Source organism: Triticum dicoccoides, chromosome 5B (assembly GCF_002162155.2).
Source record: "Triticum dicoccoides isolate Atlit2015 ecotype Zavitan chromosome 5B, WEW_v2.0, whole genome shotgun sequence".
NCBI classification, from domain to species: domain Eukaryota; kingdom Viridiplantae; phylum Streptophyta; class Magnoliopsida; order Poales; family Poaceae; genus Triticum; species Triticum dicoccoides.
The window spans coordinates 124,584,273-124,595,364 of record NC_041389.1 but is presented as its reverse complement, the minus strand read 5'-3'; the positions used below and the strand labels follow the sequence as shown (position 1 = coordinate 124,595,364).

The following is an 11,092-nucleotide window of genomic DNA, read 5'->3' as shown; positions in this document are numbered from 1 at the left end:
GACTGCTTGTGGGATCATGCACAACATGATCGTCGAGGACGAGCGTGATGACAGTATCTTCGACCAAGGATTTGATTTTCAAGGTGACAATGTTGAGCCCCTGCACCAAGAACCGGCCACGCTTGATCAGTTTGTCCAATTCCATCGTGAGCTGCGTGATTGGCACACTCATGTGGATTTTCAAAATGACTTGGTTGAGCACGGGTGGGATCATATTGGCAACCGATAGATGAATTGGTTCATTTTATGTTCATTCAAAACAATTTCAATTTGGTTTTAAAACTATTTTTATTAGAGACAATTTTGATTGGGTTGTAAAACTATTTTAATTTTCAAACAATTAATATTTGGACATGCAAACTTGTTTTCATATGAAAATATGAGCATTTTAGGCCCTGGCGGATGGGATGGGGCAAACGGATGCGGCCGCGCGCTGGGCGCACGGCCACCGGATCTCAGGACAGGCCCGGACACAACCACATCGCTCTACCCAAAGGGACAGAATTCGGTCAAAGCGGACGTCCGTTTGAGATCGCGGGGTGGAGTTGGCCTAAGAGCATTGTCTCTCCGACGGATCGAGTAATCGAGAAGGAGCGCGTAGCAAAAGCAGAGACAATCGAAGAAGACGAAGGTGGAGCTGGGGACCGGCTCTTTGCATGCATGCGTACGTGCCACTTGTTCGTGTCCGGGCGGGGTCCTAGATCTCGCAAAAATTGCCCGCGTACGTGTCCGTCGATCCATGCCGTCTCGTGGATCCTTTGGCTCTTTTCTGCTGGATGATTTGGCCGGTGCGCGCATGCCATGCAAAGGTGACATGAACAAAAGCTGAGAGATGTCACTGTAGCTGGTCACCGTGCCGGTCACGGGCTCGCAAAGGCGATGGACACGCGTCCGGCGTCGGCTCGCTCGTCGGGCCTATAAATCCTCTACTACGTCTGCCGCACACTCACACAGCCAAGTGTGATTCCGGTGACACACACAAGGAGAGTGACCTGAGTGAGCAGCTAGCTAGCCAGTGAGCGGCGACGATGAGGGCAACTGCCTTCTCGCTGTGCTTGCTCTTGGCCCTCGTCGCGGCAAATGTTGCAAGCCTCGCCGTCGCTGGGAGGGTGCCGGGGCTGAAGCATGAGCCCAGCCTAGAGCCCAAGCCTACGCCACAGCCTGACCCCAAACCAGACCCGCAGACCGACCCTAAACTGGCGCCGAAACCTGACCCGACTCCCAAGCCCGACCCTAAACTAGCGCCAAAACCTGAACCAAAACCAGACCCACAGCCCGACCCAAAACCGGTGCCAAAACCTGACCCAACACCCAAGCCCGACCCTAAACCGGCGCCGAAACCTGACCCAACACCCAAGCCCGACCCTAAACCGGCGCCGAAACCTGACCCAGCACCCAAGCCCGACCCCAAACCAGACCCGCAGCCCGACCCTAAACCGGGGCCGAAGCCTGACCCCAAGCCCACGCCCGACCCAAAGCCTGCCCCGGGCCCCAGCCCGAAGCCGGATCCCAAGCCCCAGCCGCCGGAACAGTCGTCGTCGCAGCCAAAGCAGCCGCCACGTTCGCCGTCAGGCTTCTTCAACTGACGGGAGGGAGGCTCGTCAGCAGCCGCTTGGTAATGGAGAATTAGCCTGCCTGCATTTGCATGGATGTTGGTGCTTAATTTGTCTCCGGTGATGGTTAGTAGTATGTGTTGCATGTGTTCCCCCCGTCTCTGCACGTACTGTCCCCAGTTTGTTCGTGTGAGCCATCTTCGCGTCAGTGTATCTCCCGTTTGATGTACCATGAATAAACAGAGGAACATGGATCATGCATGTATCTCAACGTACATTTGTTTCAGTATTTCACTTGATTTTCTGGTTGTTGCTCTCATTCCTTCTCTAGTACCACTCCTTTAATTTCATCTATGTTGCAGTGTTATTGTGTTCCTTCAACTATGCGTATTGTGTAGTGTTCCATAATATTTGTGGCTACCGGGAAATGGAAAGGCAGGGCACTTATCAAATTTCAGAACTTAATTCCTCAAACGGAAAAGAAAAAACAGAACTTAACCCACAGTTTCAGTTAGAACTAAGGGGCCTGTTTGGTTGGGACGATATCGGGTCAGTCAGATTATTTTGCAGGTTCCCCGCAAAAAAAAAAAAGATTATTTTGCAGGTGGATCATGACCCATATGGAAAGGCAGAGAAAGATATAGGTTACCCCAACCCAAAATATCATCGCTTGTTTGAATGAAATGTTGCCTCTTATATAAATTATAATTATAATGGAGTATGTGATTCCTGTAACAAGACACAGTCATTGGCAATAACAGGAGACTGAAAAGTGGCAGGAAATCGACCACTTCCCACATTTTGCCTGCAACCTCTTCACTTCAGACCTCCAGCAAACAATGTCTGACATGAATAGCATGATGTGCATGTTGCCATGGCGTCGCGTCGTGATGGATGATGATGCTCTTCCTTCTCAGTTTCATATCACAGGTCAATACACCAGTGTGGTTGTACATGCTGTTGGTCACTAACCATGTGGTGACGACGACACCGTCTGCACACCGAAATAGGATTTGCCTCACGCTCTGATGCTTGATGGCTTCTCGACAACAAGGGTAAGTAACAGGAACAAGCCAAAGGAGATGACGAGTGACGTGGCCATCAAGATAAGCATTGCTTGTAGTGTGATGCTTGGGCTCAAGAAGAAGATGACTGCGATGGCACCTGATTGCCAAACCTTCAACTGTGCAAAAGCTGCTTCCTGCATTTGTCATTTTTCAACACAAGCTTAGTATTCATTTAAGATAACTTAGTTATATCAGTAAATAGAACGTGTCAAATTATACATTTTGTCATTAAACACAAGGTCCACAGCAAATGAAATCAAAGCATTACACCGCTGGCATTTATTTTAAGATGAAGCAGCCGTTGATATCTTTTCATTGAAGGCAAGGTAATAATCGGAAACACAAAATTAAGTGTTTTTACTATTATATAGATACACACCTTTTTTTGTAGCGCACAGATGAACATATTTATCAATGAAATTTTACAGGTATGTAGACCACATCTGGGTGTATATACAATTTTTTTTAATCTGAAACTTTGAGATATGAATTTTCATTTTTCTGAAAAATACCTACCACCAATAGACCCACGAGCCAAACCACCGCACTTGGGTAAGAAACTAAGAATACCCAAATAAAACAAGATCTGTACAAAACTAGGATGTATCTGTACAAGAAAACACTAGAGAAAACAAACTATAGTATGATTACCTTGACATCCTCGAACAACAACCCAAGTAATGCGCTTAACTGTGTGTTCAAGACTCCGTCACCAACACCCCATAAGGCACCTATAAATAGTGGAATCGCTGAACCAAGTAGTCCCTCCATTGGACTGCAAGCAAGATAACAATGAGTAGACTGCAATAGCAATGATACGGGAAGAGTAGCACGGCAAACAAGGACAACTTAAAAAATGAAACCTGTAAAAAAGAAGCAACCAGAACAAGACCACAGCCTGAACAATAGCTCCAACTGACACTATAAATGTAGCTGAATGAAGCCCAGAGGTAAAACGTCCAGCAACCAATGAACACTGCAATGTCAAGCGAGCTTCAAATCAACTAAACATACAGTATGGTCTTTCCAGCAGTTTGAATGATGTGTATAAACTGTAAATAAATGGAAGATGACATGTTTTATAGTTGTTTGTTTAAGTTGTGGACTTCGCTATTTTTTAAACCTTAAGCAACAGCAAATAAAAAAAGGGGGATGAACTGATACTGGATAATGTTAACACCAAGTTGATAGTTTCACTTACAACTACATCAGATGCGCCATAAATTGCCATGGCGCCACCGACTCCAGATATGCCAAGCACAGGTGTCACAATACTCTTTGTGAATACAGCCCTAAGAAATCCACAACACCGTGTTAGAAAAGGCACAGAATGGGGCTGAAGCACCATCGATGCTGAAAAGATTTTCTGTTGCTTACCAAACAAATGCCTGTTGTAAACCTGAATATGCGATAAGAGGGATCAGAAGAATCATCCTTCGGTCCTTGAGAGGGGCAACAATATACTTCAACATAGCTCCAAATGAGGAGTGTGTCGAAGCATTATCTCGTTTCTCGTCCCTTTTGGACAGTAAACACATCAATACAATGCCAATAATCATGCAGCCAAGGAACACAACAAACAGCAGATTCTTTCCTGTTATACTTCCTCCATCCTGAAGTGATATGAAGATGATAGGATCAAACACACATGATGTGCAAGTAAAATGACAGTCCACAAGATGCTCATAAGACACTGAAAGGACCCCAAATTGAGATGCTAACCTTTCCATTCCTCAGTAGAGCAAGTGAGATCAAATTCCCAATGACCTACACAATTAATGTAATAGAAGTCGCTATGTCAGAGGCCATTGTATCCTTGTAGCTGTACAGGGTATGTGCCTATGTGCAGAAAGTAATAGAAACTCCACTCTGAGGTATGAACAACTGCTAAAGTAGCTCATTGCATGTTTTAATAGTAAATAGCTCGTGTGTTGTACCTGTGTGCTAGCGAACACACCCCAGAATTCTCCATTAAAGCTTCCTAAAGTTGGACCGTCAGGCAAATTATTGTCTCTTGCATGACTGAGGGCAGCAGAAGTAAGATATGTGCCCTGCATTGCAAACAGGTATGTACGTTAACCAGACATAAATGGGTAGTAAATAGTTTATTGGAAAGCAAAATTATTACCTGCCCAACCCAAATGATTGATGCGGTAAAACCCAGGTACAGTGAAGCAGGTACCATTGTATACCTGATAATTTGTTGTTCAAGTTAACATCAAAGGAGTCTCACTATTGCAGATTGTTGAGTTTACTGAACTTGAAAATAAATCCACTGGTATATTACACAGCTGAATTGTGTTTACCAGATTATGGAACAAATCAAATAGGGCCAAAAGCCATTCGTGACTAATATGAGGTTGTTACCACTTATCAGCATAGACTTCACCAATTAGCTATTTGGGTTAGTTGAGATTTTTTTTTTTACTCAAGCTAAACAGGGCATCGGCTCACTGTGTTGTTCAAAATATAGAATAAATTGTATGCACAATGTACGACCTAGTAAACTGGGCCATGATGCAAAGCCTCTACCTGATGCAAGAACTAACGTTCTGGTCCAAGATCAGCACGTCAACTAATTAGGCTGCAACTGAAGTTTTGCCCTGACGAATCCAGGAACTAAATGAGCACGGAAATAATTTGAATCCATGATCTTAACAAGGCCAAAGAGCCTAAACTTCTCACAATTCAAGTAGCAATCAGGGGGGGAGATTGCAGCCCATAAAAATCGATTGGCTATAATCAACGTCTCAACTAAGAACAAAAATCACATGACGAGACAACAAATTATCGAATGAAATTGACACTTCTGTTCTAACTTAACTGAACTTCTTTCAGGGGAATGAACATTGTCTAGGCAGGCATTCTATCAAGCAGGGACCAAGCATCCAAACCAAACACTGCTACACAGACCAGCGAGGCACTATCATGTCAGAGAGTATGTCCGACTGTGCGACTCGTGACGATACGCACCATGTCGGGACCAGGTTGGCGAGGATGAAGAGCAGGTAGCCGCTGGTGCCGATGACGAGCGCGCGGCTGGCGCCCAGCCACCTGACCACCGGCGACGCCGCGGCCGCGAAGAGCGTGAAGGAGGTGTAGAGGACCCCCATGGAGACGGTGCCCAGGTCGCCCTCCTGCAGCCAGGATCCCCATCAGGATCGAAGCGAGCGAGATCGACGCGAGGAAGAAGGGAGGGAGGTGCGCGTACGTTGTTGACGGTGCTCTGGAGGTTCTGGGCGGCGCTGTAGGCGGAGAACAAGCACACGAAGGCGGCGGAGAGGACGTGCACGTCGGCGGCGTGGCTCCTCGAAGCGGGCGCGGCCAGGAGCGGCGCCGCCGCCTCCTCGTCGTCGCGGCGGGCGTCCATCGCGGGAGGCTTCTAGAAGCAGCGCGAGGGGGAGGTGCGGGAGCTGGGCGCGAGAGTGGCGCCTGTAGAAGCTTTTTATGCTGCGGTCGCTCCTTCGTTACCGAGGAGAAGGCGGCCGGCGAGCGAGCGAGCGGAGTGCGGAGAGAACTAGGCGTCGCGTGGGCCCGCGTGGCAGTGGCTCGTTTTGCTAGCCGTAGCCCGTGGCTGCCGGGACTTGGCCGTGCGCGCCTGCCATCTTGCTGCCGTTTTCTTGGCCGTGTGCCGTTTTTGTTCTGATCTTTCCGGCGATCGCTGTCTGTGCATTGTTGGTGTGTCTGCCGTCTGTGGGAAAGATCTTCTTTTTTTATCGATGCCATGTGAGTGTAGGAGAGATACACGTGGAGCTAGAGGATCTGCCTGTCTCGAAGTAACTCCACTTCACTATAACCACAAAACTCGAATCATCCAAAAAATCTACTCATTCCGTCCGGAATTTAGTGCTAAATACTCCCTCCGTCCATAATATAAGAACGTTAGGATAGTGTCAAAAACGTTTTTACATTATATTATGGGACAGAGGAAGTACATCTGCTCGAACGGTAACTAATTTCGAACGAAGGAAGTAATACTCAACTTGAGACTACGAGTGCATGGCAGGCCGTACAGCCAAATTTTAATGGTCCAATTTTTTTCCCTAAACAAACTTAATGGTCCAACTTAGGATGGTGACACGGATCCCTCGACAACATCGCAACCCTGCTTAATTACTTATTAGGTTAATCGCTCCGCCCGCCGTGTATTAGCTTAAGATACACGGTGCACTTAAGCACATAAAGCATTCAGTTCCTGGCCTGCACACCTTGTTGGTATCCTGCTTGGAGCTTCTGCGAGGTGACGACTGACGGCGACGGTGGTTGGAACTTGCTTCGTATCCAATGCTGCCGCCGATGGACATAAAGGTTTTGTCTATTTACGTACATATCCAGTTGCTGTTTGGGTAATCCTCGTATGCCTACTCCAACGGTTCCACTTGTCAGGTGGCACATCTGATCGGATCTTAAAAAAGTGGCGTTAGCCGCGCACCGGCTGCTGCCGACGAAGCCGGACATGCGCAGGCCGAAAATATGCGCTAGTTATCCGGCGTCCATCTCGATATGAAATGAGCCAAAATGTTACAAGATTTAAACCAAAATTGGGTGTATATGATTTTCTTTTATAAAAATGAGTGAAGTACAAACTCTCATTTTTCGAGTGTCTGACTATGTACATGGAGAAGGGCCAAGCAGGAGGGAAGATAGAAGGGAGAGAGATAGGAAAAGGGTTCACTGCTAATCTCGTTAAATTGTCTTTGAAAAGTCCCCCCCCCCCCCAAAATTCTATGACCCACTGACTTAGATGGATGGTCGTGGGAAGGCGTCAACCGGCAATGTTGGCGACAATGGCCGTCAACCCTCATTGCTCGTGGGCAGAGGTGGGTGTGGGCAAGGTGGGTTGACGTGACTATCGCGTGGAGCTCCCAAAGATGAAGAGAAGTATACCTCGCTGTTTGCTCAACAAGCGGCAAGAAAACGAACGAACCCCTTCATTCACTCTTAGAACCGCCCAAGACAGGCGATCAGGAGGCGACTTTTTTGCAACCTTCCTCAACACGGGTGACGTTGGGTCCTCGTCCGTCTCCGTCTGCTGCTCCAGCGGCGGGAGCGGGCGGTGACCTCGCAGTTTCTCTTTGATAGTGGTATAGGATAGGCGTAGTTTGCTTTCAGGGGTGCTACATCAACGGTGGGGATGAGGCTGTGTCGAAATAATTTGCTTCTACTCCGTCTTGGTGGTGTTCTAATGGGCAGCGTCAGGGAGCAGGTGGCTCGGTCTTTTTGCCGGTCTTCAGATCCGATAAAATTTGTGTCTGATGGTCGGCGCACCTCACTCTCCCGGGTAGCGTTGTTGTCGGCTATTGCAGTGGTGTTTGATGTCTTGCAATGAGGTGCGTGGATGGTGGCATGCAACATTCCTCTTCTTCGATCGCGTCAAATGAAGTTGACGACACTGGAATCTAGTGGGCATGGGGAAGAACCCCTGCTGACGTGCCACAAAGCCTCGGTCTCGTCGCTTGCGGCGGTCCCGTTCATCAGCTTGAAAAACATCCTTGTATGCAAAGATGCTCCTCCAGATCTTGGTATGACGGCAATTCCTCTCTTTCTTCAACGTTGCCTCGGCAGCGGAGGAGGACGATGATGGACGGCCTTTTGGTGTGGCACAAGATTCATTGAAAGTGAAATTCTAGTTTTACTTCTTGTGAAGTATTTAGTGCAATATTGCAAGACATCTATATATGCCTCTTATGATGACCACGTGTATACTCTTTGTAATATGTTTATCTAATGGATATATATGCGGTTATTTCAAAAAAAAGGCAGATGCTCGCCCCGCCTCATATTTGTATTTAGTGGCATTTTGTCGCACATATCAAACATCTTTTTCCAGTGAGAATTGAGTTTTTTACTCCCATTCAGAACAAACTGAAATTGGCGAGCCGATCAGATTAGAGCATCTCCAACAGCCGTGCGCGCGGGAAACCTTTCTTTTAGCGCGCGCGGGAAATTTCAGCCCGCTGCAAAGAATCGCGCGCGCGGGAAAAACCGGCCCGACGCGCGCTAATTTTAGCGCACCGCGTCCGACGCGCTCTATGAAACGCGCACGCCCGATGCTCTCACCGCACACTCGAGCGCCACTGCCCCCTTCTCCCCCCTCCCGCCGTCCTCTTCTTCCTCGCAACCGGCACCGCTCCCGATGCTCTCTCCGCCGACGCCGACATGCCCCCGCGCCGCCGAAGCATCTCCGGCTACCGCGGCGTCCACGTTCGCCCTTCCGGCGCGTTCTATGCGGAGATCCGTTCCGGTGACGCGTGACTCGCTCTCAGGACGTTCGAGACCGCGCATGAGGCCGCCCGCGCGTACGACGTGGCGGCGTGGCGTCTCGGGAGGCCTCACGCACAGATGAACTTCCAGGACGTCTGGACGTCCGAGCAGGCACAAGCAGTCGCCCCTCCGCTGCGGATAGTAACTGACGCCGACCGTGAGGAACACCGTCGGCAGCAGCGCCGCCTCCTCATCGCCGAGTTTGACGAGCTAGCCATGGCGGAGTGGCGTCGGCGCCACCCGGAGGACGTCGCCAACGAGAACGCCTTCTGGGCGGAGAGGGGGGAAAGGAGGAGCACGGAACGGGTAGACATGCGTCGTCGGAAGGCACTGGCGATATCGCTGTGCGATCTGGGACAAGCATCATTCTTCTCTGACAACAACGACGTGTTTCTTGATACGTCGAACGACACAAGCAAGGAGGAGGAGGACGACGACTCGGAGTAGTTTCTAGTTGTACCGTAGTTTTTACCTTGGACTAATGTCTTTTTTTACCTATCTATGCTATGAACTATCTACGCTACATCCAAACTATCTATGTATCGCATTTTTATCTATTTTATTAATCTATGCCTATGATTTTTTATTTTTTTAAAGTGTACAACGTTGTTTTTTTTTTTGCAGCGCCTGCTGGAGCGGCTCCGACGCGCTATATTTTGCACCGACCGTTGGAGCCAGCGAACCACGGCGAGCAAAAACTCACGATTCCAACGCGCTAAACTGATGCTCTTAAGCAACTACATTGGGGCGTGGCGTAGGGTCACGCATTTCATCTTGCTTGCACGGCAAGCACGAAAGGGACGTCGACATAGTGGAAAGCAAATACTGAGCTGGCAAGTTAGTAGATTTGTCATTTTTTTTACCACCAATGCGTTCCGCTATTTGGTACTACTCGGATGAATCTTCGCCACATACTCTACCAAGCTCGGATGAATCCCACTGTCACTCGGATGAATCTTCGCCACACAGATTCAGTCAGCTCGAGATATGTCGGAACCGCCAAGAATATACTCTACCAAGGACAGAGAAATTACAGCAGAAGCAATCTGAGCTAGCGGCTTGGTGGTAGCGTACATACCAGGAGGGGGCGAGGTTGGCAGCGATGAAGAGGAGGTAGCCGGAGGTGCCGAGCACGAGCGCCCGCCTGGACCCCATCCCCCGCACCACCGGCGAACCCACGACCGAGAACGCCGTGAACGACGTGTACAGCAAGCCCAGCGATATCGACCCCAAATTGCCGTCCTGCGTGCGAGAGCCCGTGCGGCCGGCGCCAATCAGTCATATCCCACGCCACCGACGGTCACATCCGAGCGTGCGTGCGCGCGTGCTCAAGGAATTCTTGGGATGGGAGGACGCGTACCGTGTTGACGGTGCTCTGGAGGTTCTGGGCGGCGTGGTAGGCGAGGAAGACGAAGAAGAAAGCCAGGCTGAGGAGGTGCAGGTCGCGGGTCTGCGACGCTGTGCCTGCGCCCCGGCGGCCGTCGCCGGCGGCGGAGACGAGGGGAGCCGCCTCCTCGTCGTCGTGGGACGCCGCGAGCTCGGGTCCGGTCGCTGTGGAGCCCATCGCGGCCGGCGTGGAGCGTCTGCCTGGCCTGATTGGGGGAGGAGTCAACTGCCGGATCCTTCGGTTTCGTGTGAGATGATTTGGGGAGGGAAGGGTATGGGCTTTTCAAATTCGTGACGTTCCAAGGGTATCTGTGAATAAAGTCTGGAGTTGTGTTGCATAAGAAAAGACTCAAGGACAAAAACTAGTAGCCTGCTACCATCCAGATAATCTCAGGGGCTTTTCTGATAATTTTGATCATATTTTGGCTAGTGCTTTTATTTCTTTTTTTCATTTTTCAAGGGAAGTTTTGCTTTCTAGTTTTCTTGAGTCCATATAACTTAGTGATTTGTCTATATAGTACTCCCTCCGTCATAAAATATAAGATCATTTTTTAAATGATCTTACATTTTAGGACAAATAGAGTATTTCTTTTTTTAGCTATACGGGAGCTTCTCATATTCATTATGTTTCTTCTTCTTTTTTGACAAATACTCCCTCTGTAAATTTTTATAAGGTGTTTTAGATTACTATATGTTCATTCGCCAAAGCATATTGTAATCGTGCTAAAAGAAACATACAATTAAGTCTGGTGTCATTTTAAGGTGTGTGCACAAATGCCAGCAAGTGGCGCTTCTTTTATTCCTTGGAGAAAAAACGGTGTG

The 11,092-nt window shown here is 48.8% G+C and overlaps 2 protein-coding genes across 3 annotated transcripts; one reads left to right on the top strand and one right to left on the bottom strand.

Annotated features, from left to right (window-relative positions):
• Positions 1 to 955: 955 nt before the first annotated feature.
• Positions 956 to 1,872, top strand: LOC119307753 (protein TsetseEP-like). The gene has a single exon (XM_037583835.1). The coding sequence runs from the start codon at positions 1,029 to 1,031 to the stop codon at positions 1,584 to 1,586; it is 558 nt and encodes a 185-aa protein (XP_037439732.1). The 5' UTR covers positions 956 to 1,028; the 3' UTR covers positions 1,587 to 1,872.
• Positions 1,873 to 2,223: 351 nt separating this feature from the next.
• On the bottom strand, positions 2,224 to 10,547 carry LOC119307752 (UNC93-like protein 3). 2 transcript variants are annotated; one of them, XM_037583833.1, is made up of 10 exons: positions 10,245 to 10,547; positions 9,963 to 10,126; positions 4,749 to 4,812; positions 4,558 to 4,671; positions 4,343 to 4,387; positions 3,998 to 4,233; positions 3,822 to 3,912; positions 3,484 to 3,596; positions 3,272 to 3,395; positions 2,224 to 2,754 (listed from the first exon to the last, which is right to left on the bottom strand). In XM_037583833.1, exons 1-10 carry the CDS (start codon positions 10,446 to 10,448, stop codon positions 2,572 to 2,574), a joined length of 1,338 nt encoding a protein of 445 aa, XP_037439730.1. In that variant the 5' UTR covers positions 10,449 to 10,547; the 3' UTR covers positions 2,224 to 2,571. The 2 variants fall into 2 exon arrangements, with proteins under 2 accessions (XP_037439730.1, XP_037439731.1); XM_037583834.1 differs by lacking the exons at positions 9,963 to 10,126; positions 10,245 to 10,547 and adding exons at positions 5,594 to 5,757; positions 5,832 to 6,184.
• Positions 10,548 to 11,092: the final 545 nt, after the last annotated feature.